The following is a 12,866-nucleotide window of genomic DNA, read 5'->3' as shown; positions in this document are numbered from 1 at the left end:
AGCACAAACAGGAAGTGAGAGAAAATCCCTGAAAATTAAGGGAATCTTTTGGGGATTCCAGGTCTTCAGAATTAGTGTCCCCATTGGAAGATTTCCCCTCTATTGTTTTTCTGGGGACAACCCAAAATGTTTGATTTTCTTTTTCTTTTAATGATAATGGTAAAAGGGGACAAATAGAGAGGGTGAATCTCCCTAAGGCTGGATTCACACCTATGCATTTTTTGTGCTTTTTGCATTTTGCAGATTTGCACTACAGTCCATTTAACATGGTTTCCTATGGAACGCATTCTGTAGTGAAAATCTGCAAAATGCAAAAAGCACTAAAAATGCATAGGTGTGAATCCAGCCTAACAGGGACACAAGACAGCAATAAAAACCTAATAGGTGTTCTAATCCCTCTCCACCCTATCCAAAAAAAAAAAAAGTTTTGCCTTTAGTTATACTTTAAGCTAACATTTTAGCACAGGCCCACTTTAAGGACTTTGAAACAGAAATTTTTTATTTTTAAGACTCTGGAGATTAGAAGAACTTAAAATATTCTGGTGCACATATGGCTATTTGGCCACATGGGTAACGATATTAAAAATGCCAAAGATTTTAGAACTTACTGTCTAAATAGGGATTGAGGGAAAACAGCTAGGTACTGACAACTTTTTAAGATTACTGGACAGGTGAATCCCAATGTCTGTATAAATGAACCCTCCGTTTACTTCTAGTAATAAATTAAAAGGAACGTAATTGGGACTTTAAATGAAGAGCATGTATTCATGCGCCTCCATCCCGGTCTCATTTATATCTAGTGATAATGATTTCTTGTTTCTGTATGTTTACACCACTAGGTGGCAGCATTGATCTTGTTTTCACAGCTATTCTGAAAGCACAACAGCAGCCAAAACTTCTATTTTTAGCATACAGTGGAGAGGGATTAGAACACCTGTTAGGTTTTTATTGCTGTTGGTTACCTTCACCCTCTGTATTTATTTTCTCTATTTATTTTATTTTTTTTTCTATTTAGTCTATTTCTGTTGGTTAACTTCACCCACTCTATTTATCCTGGTGACTTATCACAAAGAATGAAAATCCTAGATTTTGAATTATTACTAGGACAAGAGTGGAGAGGAAATCTACTAATGTCACTAGTTCTTGTTGCCAACCAGAGATTTTCTATTACTTTCTGTTGTGGCTTTGGGACAGGAAGTGAAGGGAAATCTTCACTTCCTCCAATCCAGTGCTCCAATCCTGATGCGTATCGTCACGTCACGTGACTTCATCAGAGGAAGTCACGTGACGTGATGATACGCATCAGGATTGGAGCACGGGATACTGTCACAGACTAACGGCAGGAGACAAGCTCGGCGCTCGTGGATGACTTATACTATAGCCTATTTCTAAATGTAAGTTTACCACATTGTTTTAACTTAATAAATTGATTTTTATACGGGATTACGCTATGTGCGTTTTTTCCTTACACTCCATATATACTTACCCCACCTGACGAGCATTGAGGAGCAGGGACAGATTGAAGACACCTTTTGAGGCAATAGAAATATTGCGTTTCAATCATCCTAACACCATAACAATCATGGTGCCGGGATAATTGATGTGCTAACACCAGGTGTTTGGAGTATCTACAGTGGGGACGGAAAGTATTCAGACCCCCTTAAATTTTTCACTCTTTGTTATACTGCAGCCATTTGCTAAAATCATTTAAGTTCATTTTTTTCCTCATTAATATACACACAGCACCCCATATTGACAGAAAAACACAGAATTGCTTTGACTTTTTTGCAGATTTATTAAAAAAGAAAAAAACTAAAATATCACATGGTCCTAAGTATTCAGACCCTTTGCTGTGACACACATATATTTAACTCAGGTGCTGTCTATTCCTTCTGATCATCCTTGAGATGGTTCTACACCTTCATTTGAGTCCAGCTGTGTTTTATTATACTGATTGGACTATACTGCTGCCTGCAGTACATGGCAGCAAAAGCGGCACCCTCTTGCCGTCTTACATTCACCTGATAGAAATTAGTGAACATATGTATAGACGACCAAGCAGCGGCCTTGTAAATCTGGGTCATAAGGCTTGTTAAGGCACCGCCCATGAAACGCTTACTGCCCTGGTAAAGTGCACACTAAGGAGAAAACCTTTTCTTTAAACCACAAGCCTGAATAATAACTTGACGAATCAACAGTAAAACAGTTGATTTAGACTCTATCTGCCCTATCCTGAGACCACAAGCGCCACAAACAATAGTTTTCCGTATCTGAGCAGTCACTTCAGATAGGCACTCACACACTCACAGCCCACTGTTCTGTCTCCAAGGCCGTCCGACCTGTCAGCACATGGTAATGGCTGCCCTTCCTCTTCCTGCCTACAACAATAGGCTAGGAGAAAATCTGCGCCCTCTAGTGGCTGGGGAAAAAACAGCAGCCTGCCTGAGCCAGAGTGCAAGCATGATAGAACAGCACACTGCTCCCAGTGGCCACCGGGAAACAGACAGTCAGATCGCTCTCTTAATAAAGACACTGCAAACAAATGCAGACTCACCATTCCTCGCTGCAGGGTACTGCTGGAATATCACAGCGATCCAATCTTTACCCATCACGGCAGGTTGGTGTCATGCCAGACCTTCAAGGACGGGGTCCCCACTGTACGTAGGGTCCACTGCCTTGGGCCATGTATAGCGCCCTGCCAGAGTAAACCTGTGGTATAGCAAGGTGACCAAGGTGCTGGATCTCAGGGCCCAGCTCTCCTAAGAGGAGCGTTACAGGCAAAACCTTGTTCTTCGGTATCAAGGCATCGGGTACCATCCACTTTAGCCTTTGTTTTGGCTCTTTGAATGGATCCGACAGCGTAGCTCCCTGTAATTGTCATCATAGGTATACCTCAACTATGAGAGACAAAAACGTGGAAACAAATCCAGACAATCACATTGTCTGATTTTTGAAAGAATTTATTTTCAAATTATGGTGGAAAATAAGTATTTGGTCACCTACAAACAAGCAAGATTTCTGGCTCTCACAAATCTGTATCTTCTTCTTTAAGAGGCTCCTCTGTCCTCCACTCATTACCTGTATTAATGGCAACTGTTTGAACTTGTTATCAGTATAAAAGACATCTGTCCACAACCTCAAACAGTCACACTCCAAACTCCACTATGGTGAAGACCAAAGAGCTGTCGAAGGACACCAGAAACAAAATTGTAGACCTGCACCAGGCTGGGAAGACTGAATCTGCAATAGGCAAGCAGCTTGGTGTGAAGAAATCAACTGTGGGAGCAATAGTTAGAAAATGGAAGACATACAAGACCAAGATCTCACCCTGTGGGCTCAAAATGATCACAAGAACGGTGAGCAAAAATCCCAGAACCACACGGGGGGGACCTAGTGAATGACCTGCAGAGAGCTGGGACCAACGTAACAAAGGCTACCATCAGTAACACACTACGCCGCCAGGGACTCAGATCCTGCAGTGCCAGACGTGTCTCCCTGCTTAAGCCAGTACATGTCCGGGCCCGTCTGAGGTTTGCTAGAGAGCATTTGGATGATCCAGAAGAGGATTGGGAGAATGTCATATGGTCAGATGAAACCAAAGTAGAACTGTTTGGTAGAAACACAACTCGTCATGTTTGGAGGAGAGAGAATGCTGAGTTGCAACCAAAGAACACCATACCTACTGTGAATCATGGGGGTGGCAACATCATGCTTTGGGGCTGTTTCTCTGCAAAGGGAACAGGATGACTGATCAGTGTACATGAAAAAATGAATGGGGCCATGTATCGTGAGATTTTGAGTGCAAACCTCCTCCCATCAGCAAGGGCATTGAAGATGAAATGTGGCTGGGTCTTTCAGCATGACAATGATCCCAAACACACCGCCCGGGCAACGAAGGAGTGGCTTCGTAAGAAGCATTTCAAGGTCCTGGAGTGGCCTAGCCAGTCTCCAGATCTCAACCCCATAGAAAACCTCTGGAGGGAGTTGAAAGTCCGTGTTGCCCAGGGACAGCCCCAAAACATCACTGCTCTAGAGGAGATCTGCATGGAGGAATGAGCCAACATACCAGCAACAGTGTGTGACAACCTTGTGAAGACTTACAGAAAACATTTGACCTCTGTCATTGCCAACAAAGGATATATAAAAAAGTATTGAGATGAACTTTTGATATTGACAAAATACTTATTTTCCACCATAATAAATTCTTTCAAAAATCAGACAATGTGATTGTCTGGATTTGTTTCCACATTTTGTCTCTCATAGTTGAGGTATACCTATGATGACAATTACAGGCCTCTCTCATCTTTTTAAGTGGGAGAACTTGCACTATTGGTGGCTGACTAAATACTTTTTTGCCCCACTGTAAATTGATTGGTTTGCGCAAAACTTATGGCATCTACAAAATAGGGGATAGATTTATGGACTTTTTTTTTTTTAGTTATGTTTTTACTGGTAATTGGTGGTGTCAGCACATTTGGGGTTAAAAGAATTTATATTCATATATATAGGCCTTTATATTGTAGATTTTTCAAATGAACATGAGAGGAGCCATTTTGGCTCTAAAGTTGAATCAGAGTTCATAGCCCAGGAATAGGCATTGTTGCAAAAGTTGCTTTATGTCTTGAGACTGTGTAAACATACCAGTATCACAGGTTATATATCTTTTGTCTTTGACACTTATAGATAAGGGGAGTTGCTACAAACTTACACAGCCTGCAAAACTAAATAGTATTTTTAGAACAAACCACGTAACAAAAATGGCTTATCCACAAATGATCTATTTTAAATAATAATGTTTCTTTAATACATCTTTACAATGTATCTTTATTAGGTAACATTATATAAACCTGTTATATATTATATATATATACACACATACATATATATACACACACACACACACACACACACACCATTCATGACTAACTGGTAGGCTTATTATCGTAAGAATCCTGATTACACTTTCATGGCATTTACAACCCCAGTTAATTGTGTGTGGTATATTTTCTCATACACATATATTTTAAGAAGCGCCAGGAAGGCTGGGGATATTGACACTTGATTGTCAACCATTAGACAATTAGTGATGTTTTGCTAAGTCAAGGTCAGAAGGTTATGTCAATCACATTAAAAGTAATTTCTGATCCAACACCGCCCCTAAGAGACTGAAATTGGTAATTATTCAAAATGGCGTTGGTCTTGGTTGTCAAGGTAACATATAAACTCCATCGTCATATGACATCATCAATTACATAATCATGAGACACACACCCACTTTTGGGGTGAGATAAAAAGGAGAGACAGATAGCAGGAAAGAAGAGCTATGGGAGGAGAGCTATGGGAAGATCTGGAGGAGCTCTGAGGATGGCTGGACGTGTCTATCTCTAAGGTGGAAAGAAGTCTCTTTTGGGATTTTGCTTCTCAAAACTACAGAATTCTTAAAATTCTGGTAAAGTATTAACCTTTCCAATGTATATCTTTTTGGTAATTGAATTGTTTTAGCATATACATTACTAAGACCATTTAAATGTATGGCAAAGCAAATTGGAGTTGTATTATTTTTAACTGCAGTATGAAATAATTATATTCCAAATATTAAAAGACACACACAGTTTTGTTTGTCTTTATAAAGCTAAAGCCAATATCGGTACAATGGTTTTATTATGATATATGTGTAAAATAGATTCACTCTAAATTTACCATAAATCTTATTGGATTATTAAGCTGTGCACCATATGACATTTTGTCTGTGCATGTATAAAGTTTAACTTAGAAGGTCTGTTTGTTTTGAGAAGAGATCACATCATAGTGTTAATGTAAACATAATTGTTTACACAAGCCTGTGAAATCACGCAAGCTATTCACAAGTTACCAAGTCTAAAATGTACCCAGTTATTCAAGAATTGAAATGTGGCATTTTATTGTAAGAACTTGAATAATAGAAATGTGAATAATATTATCTATATTACCTTTTATCTTTGATATGTAGAAGTATATCCATTTATTTGTATTATCACAAAATATACCTGATATTTAATTTGCACTGTATTTTTAGTTAATAAATATATATTTTTGAACAACATCATTTGTATCACTTGTTTTCAAAATACCACAGATAAACGAACTTGAATTTCTTGTTAGTATTGGTAGAAAATTGTAAATCTCCCAAATCAAAGATTTGCATATTTTCATAATTACAATACTATTTTATTATTTCAGTATCAACATTCTGACAGTGGCGATCTGCGATTTTTAGTGGGACTGCGACATTGCAGCGGACAAATCTGAACCCAAGTAACACTTTTTGGGGACCAGTGACATTATTACAGTGATCAGTGCTAAAATAAATGCACTGATCAATGTATAAATTACACTGGCAGGGAAGGGGTTAACACTAGGGCGATCAAGGGGTTAAAGTGGAGTTCCACCCACTTTTACAACTCTTCAGCATCCCTCACTAAACTGTGCACTGTAAACAAATTGGATATTTTTAATTTTTTTTTGTCAGCACCTACTGTATATCTGCTGTATTCATTTTTCACTTCCTCCTCCTTGGCCGCGGCCCATCGCATCATTTCCTGTTTGCAATGCCTTCTGGGAAGGGGCAACTTCCTCTGAAACTGCCGTTGCTATGGAATCCTGACCTGAAGCCTATTACACTGCTTGTGCTGCACTGAGCATGTGCGAGATCTGCAAGGATGAGATCCAGGAAGAAATACAGTCTGGATTCAGATGCCCACACTTAAGATGGCCACGGCCTACTGTAAGTTTATAAAATAACAAACTACTGCTATAAACGAACAAAACAGACCTTAGTTTACAGACTAACTTTACTAGAATACATTAAGCTTGTGTATTATAGGGGTATTTTTATTTAAAAAGTATAATTTCGGCCGGAACACCACTTTAACTGTGTTCTCTGGGTGTGTTCTAACTGTGTGGGGGATGGGCTCACTGGGACAACACAGAGATCGCTGTTCCTGATCACTAGGAACAGCAGATCTCCATGTTGTCCCCTGTCAGAACGGGGATCCGCCTTGTTTACATAGGCAGATCCCTGTTTGTTACTCTCTGTAGATCGATCATGGGTTGCCAGTGGACACCCCGTCCGCCGGACCCACAGGCGCGCTCACAGTATCCATTACACAAAACTACGTACAGGTACGCCGTTTTGCACAATAGAGCCGACCTGCCACAGTATATGTACTGTGGCCAGTCGGCAAGTGGTTAAACGGACCTCATTTGCAGACCGAAGTTCATCCTTTTGATCTAAAAGAACCAAATGATACAATGTTTCTTTTTATCTCAGCTCTGAGCAATGTTGTGATAAACTTTGCCAGCTTTTTTTTTTCTTTGATGGCTCTGAGCAGAGAACTGCTCTGCACTTGTTGCCTATGAATCCTGGAATTGCCGGATGAATATCGTGAGGGGGTTTGAATGGAGATTGTGATTTTTTTAACAATTAATCATGCAGCTCTACTTTCTGTCATAAAACATATCAAATAAAAATGCAAAGACAGTAGGAAAACTCCAAATATGATCCCTGTTTGGAAAGCAAATATCCCAAGGTGATCTAATGTTTGCCACTATTTGTTGGAAATGAAGAAACATGCTGGTTTTGAAGAGTTAAAAAAAAAAAACCATTCATTCTCCACTTCTGAGACCCGTTTTCAGCTGACAGTGGGCTAAAGTCTGCTATCGCTGACATCACTCAGTCATTCCAAGCTCTGGAAAGATCCCGACTTTTGGGATCCACCCAGATGTCTGGACCAGCACCTGGCTCATCCTCTCAGCAAGCCACTACCACTGTCTCAATAGCTCAGCTCTCCAGTGAGAGGCGAGGGAGAACTGAGCGATCAATGGTGTTCTCAGTGTAGAGATGGAAAGGGACAGCTGCAGCTGGGATCAGTGCTGCATCCACCTAGGCGAGTATGTTTTGCTATTCCCATACGTATCTTTTAATATACAGTTGAGAGATGTATATGGGAGCTGTTTAACCCATCAAAGGATTTTTAAGTACATTCAGTCTTGTGGCCTAGACCCCAATGCCAGACAGAACAGCACAACTAACCTCTACTTCCACAACTTAAACTCTACTGTAAGCCTTGAGGGCAGGGACTGATGTGAATGTACAGTAGGTGAAGCGTTGTGTAAATTGTTACCACTATATAAATATCTGTAAAGTAATATAAATTATAATAATTATGCCTGTAATTATATAATAATGCCTGTAATAAAATACTCACTCTGTCATCAATGATTCTGGTCAGCCATCGCTTTGTCAGTTTGTGTCTCTGCACAGCCTGTGCACAGAAAATAAGATAAACATATGAAGATTTTAGTATTCTCTATAAGCTCATTAAATTATGCAATTCTTGGGCATTTGACAACAAAACTTGCTTCAAAGACCCTAACTTAGCTTATTGTACTTCACTACATTCTATGAGAATATACAGGATAATGCAACACTATCACAGCAATCACAGACTTTTTATTTTTCTCAAGTACAGGCCTCCTTTAAAAGGGTAATTCCAATTTTTTGGGAAAGAGAAATAGCAAATTAAAATAATGATAGCATATACAATTGTTGTATAATCCATATTGTAATTTCATTTTTGGTGAGGTACTCCAAAAGGGTTGATACTTATTAAAAGGGACGCAGACCTGGCAATTTCCCTCATTAGAACTCTGCAATTGCATCAGCTGATTCTTAATGAAAAAGTCACTCCCATTCAGATTCACTTTGTACAAAACATGATCTAACAAACAGCTATTCCTTCAGAGCAGAAACAGGTAAGAATCTGCAACAATGTTTGTTAAAATCCTTGCAATGTATATTAATCAACAAGAGGGGATCGTACCAATTAGGCAGTCATACAGATGATAGCTTTGTATACTGGACAGCAATAGCTGCTCTTAGCATCAATCCTATGCAAACAGAAAGATGTCCATAAATGATCTAGTCCTTCATTATCTCTGCACATCCAAAGAATGAGTGTCAGCAGACATCACCATATTCCATCCTAGTCCAACAATAAATTGATAAACTCCTTTACCTACTGTATTTCAATCAACTGTGCCTCCCATTACTGCCCTGATCTGACTATTGAACATGAATATGTTGGATATGTATGTAGTCATACTATATACCAGTGGTGGTCTAACTTTCATGATATGGGGTCCTCAAGTGTGGCCCTCATTATCACCAAAGGGTTGTACATAAAATTCAGCAAATATTTAGTGTCAGAGACGGCAGACACACAACAGGATATAGTCAAAGACTATGGGCATGAGATGGTCAGAGACTGGAGATAATACAGGAGATGTTCAGAGATTGCAGACATGATAAAAGAGATATTCAGAGACAGCAGACACTGCCCAGGAAAAGATCAAAAGACTACAGACAAGCTTCAGGAGATGGTCAGAGACTGCAGACATGGTACAGGAGATGGTCAGAGACTGCAGACATGGTACAGAAGATGGTCAGAGACTGCAGACATGGTACAGAAGATGGTCAGAGACTGCAGACATGGTACAGAAGATGGTCAGAGACTGCAGACATGGTACAGAAGATGGTCAGAGACTGCGGACATGGTACAGAAGATGGTCAGAGACTGCGGACATGGTACAGAAGATGGTCAGAGACTGCAGACATGGTACAGAAGATGGTCAGAGACTGCAGACATGGTACAGAAGATGGTCAGAGACTGCAGACATGGTACAGAAGATGGTCAGAGACTGCAGACATGGTACAGAAGATGGTCAGAGACTGCAGACATGGTACAGAAGATGGTCAGAGACTGCAGACATGGTACAGAAGATGGTCAGAGACTGCAGACATGGTACAGAAGATGGTCAGAGACTGCAGACATGGTACAGAAGATGGTCAGAGACTGCAGACATGGTACAGAAGATGGTCAGAGACTGCAGACATGGTACAGAAGATGGTCAGAGACTGCAGACATGGTACAGAAGATGGTCAGAGACTGCAGACATGGTACAGAAGATGGTCAGAGACTGCAGACATGGTACAGAAGATGGTCAGAGACTGCAGACATGGTACAGAAGATGGTCAGAGACTGCAGACATGGTACAGAAGATGGTCAGAGACTGCGGACATGGTACAGAAGATGGTCAGAGACTGCGGACATGGTACAGAAGATGGTCAGAGACTGCGGACATGGTACAGAAGATGGTCAGAGACTGCGGACATGGTACAGAAGATTTTCAGAGACTGCGGACATGGTACAGAAGATGGTCAGAGACTGCAGACATGGTACAGAAGATGGTCAGAGACTGCAGACATGGTACAGGAGATGGTTAGAGACTGCAGACATATTACAGGAGATGGTCAGAGACTGCAGACATATTACAGGAGATGGTCAGAGACTGCAGACATATTACAAGAGATGGTCAGAGACTGCAGATATATTACAAGAGATAATCGTGTACTGTGGACATGCTGCAGGAAACCGTCAGATACTATGAACAGATTAGTGTCTGCAGGGGCCCCCAAGGGCCACACAAAAAGTGCAAAAATGCCTCATTCGATCCCTGGACTGTGGGTTGTGCATCAGGGCTATATACAGTAACTAGTTGGGCGGCACAGTGGTGCAGTGGGTAGCACTTTCGCCTAGCAGTAAGAAGGGTCGCTGGTTCAAATCCCAACCACGACACTACCTGCCTGGAGTTTGCATGTTCTCCCTGTGCCTGCGTGGGTTTCCTCCGGGTACTCCGGTTTCCTCCCACACTCCAAAGACATGCTGGTAGGTTAATTGGATCCTGTCTAAATTGTCCCTGGTATGTATGAATGTGAGTTAGGGACCTTAGATTGTAAGCTCCTTGAGGGTAGGGACTGATGTGAATGTACAATGTATATGTAAAGCGCTGCGTAAATTGACGCGCTATCACTAAGGTAAAGGTAAATATAAATAGATAGAAGTGTAACTGCTGCGAGCACCGATAGGCGACTCCAGAACCAAAATTATAAGTGCTAATGAATGGTGCTGCGCTGTTACAAATAAACTGCGCAATATACATATAATGAAATAATACAAATGAATTCAAACATAAAATAGAAGTCCAACTCTTGGTGTAAACTGAATGTGACTTCTAAAGTGCAACAGTGAAGTACTTAAAATTGTCTAAACTCCAAAGTCCACTGCTTATGACTCCTTGAAGTGCAATAGTGAAATGTCCTGTGCAAATAAACAAGACTATAAAAAAAAAAAAAAAAAAAACTCACAAGGTGCTTGAAGGACCCACCACACCTGTGTTGTTTGCACGATCGAGATTGGGACAATCACATTTTCACTACTATTGATTTTAGTGATCATGACTATTGCACTTTATGTATCCATCAAGCACTTTGTGAGTTTTTTTTTTTTTTTTTATAGTCTTGCTTATTTGCACAGGACATTTCACTATTGCACTTCAAGAAGTCATAAGCAGTGGACTTTGGAGTTTAGACAATTTTAAGTACTTCACTGTTGCACTTTAGAAGTCACATTCAGTTTTCACCAAGAGTTAGATTTCTATTTTATGTTTATATACAGTAACACTTCCCACGCAAAAAGGAAAATAATTAATTTTTCAATTAATTCACATTTGCTAAACAAACAAGGGAAACCTTAGCTAATTCCAGAGCCACAGGGTGATGTGGAGGATTCTCTTGGTATATGTCTTGAAGAATGTCCCTCCAGAACTGCATCCGCATCAGACCCAGGTTCTTCTGAGATACAGAGTCCTTCACCTTGCAAAAAACAAACAAAAAAAAAAAAAAAAACACAAGGGATTCTATAAAGATCACTTCTCCTTAGGCCATGCTTAATAATCCAATAAAGGTCTGGTTACTTGATAAAAGCCTGAGAGTGGTTGTAAAGTTTTATTTTATTTTTTTATAAAGATAACAAGTTTATACTTACCTTCTCTGCCCAAACCTCCTCGTCTCGGGTTCCCTGTCAGTGCTCCTGGCTCCTAACCTCCAGCGGGTGCCCCCACAGAAAGCCACTTTCTATGGGGGAACTTGTGCAGGCTCGCTCCTGAGCTTCACGGTCTGCGTCTATTGACACAGACAGCAGGACTTGATCCTGCCCCTTGCCACTAGCTTTGATTGACGACAGTGGGAGCCAACGACAGGGGATGGGGGGGGGGGGGAGAGATACTGATGCCTTAATACGTTTTACCTTAATGCAAGGTATTAAAAAATATTTAGGCTTTAGAACCACTTTAATATTATTACACAGAGTTTATATAGAACTGAGCGCTTGGACAGTGCTTTACAAAATAGGGACAGAATAGTTACAACAGAATACAAGACAAGAAGGTTTAGGAGGACCCTGCTAATGAGAGCTTACAATCTAAATGGAAGCGGTAAGTGATACAAAAAAGGTAATAACTGTGGGGATGAGTTGATGGAGAAAGCAAAAAGTACAGATATTAGGTTGAGGCAGGACAGACTTACCTAAAGAGATGAGTTTTCAGGAAGTAGAAGATAGCCAAACACATTGGGTTAGGGCATTCCAGAGCAAAAGGGAGGCTCGGAAGAAGCCCTGAATGTGAGCATGGGAGAGCTAGAGGGCATGAGGTTTTGGGAGGAGCGAAGTGGATGGTTTGGGTGATGTTTTTGAGATGAGGTTTGTGATGTAGCTCAGGATAAATGGATGGATGGCTTTGGAAGTTAAATGAAAAACTTAAAATGGCGTTATGTGTACCGCCTGCTCTTGTATCAACCTGCTGCCATCAATTTTGATGAAAGACCAAAAAAAACATAAGATTTTATATGCTGAGGCGCTGGCTATTACAATTAACACCATACATTTTTATACATGTGTCCACTTAAATAATCAAAAAACAACCAAGTGAAT

At 40.4% G+C, this 12,866-nt stretch overlaps 1 protein-coding gene across 1 annotated transcript in view; it reads right to left on the bottom strand.

The window, feature by feature from the left end:
• Positions 1 to 12,866, bottom strand: part of NDUFAF6 (NADH:ubiquinone oxidoreductase complex assembly factor 6) — a 106,164-nt gene that overhangs the window by 84,409 nt on the left and 8,889 nt on the right. Inside the window, exons 3-4 of the mRNA XM_073631995.1 lie at positions 11,630 to 11,752; positions 8,247 to 8,303 (exon numbers count right to left, since the gene is read on the bottom strand). Of these exons, the coding sequence (XP_073488096.1) occupies positions 8,247 to 8,303; positions 11,630 to 11,752 (180 nt within the window). The remainder of the gene's footprint in view (positions 1 to 8,246; positions 8,304 to 11,629; positions 11,753 to 12,866) is intronic.

The sequence above is a fragment of the Aquarana catesbeiana genome, linkage group LG05 (assembly GCF_042186555.1).
Source record: "Aquarana catesbeiana isolate 2022-GZ linkage group LG05, ASM4218655v1, whole genome shotgun sequence".
Taxonomy (NCBI): domain Eukaryota; kingdom Metazoa; phylum Chordata; class Amphibia; order Anura; family Ranidae; genus Aquarana; species Aquarana catesbeiana.
This window is presented reverse-complemented; position numbering and strand designations above follow the sequence as displayed.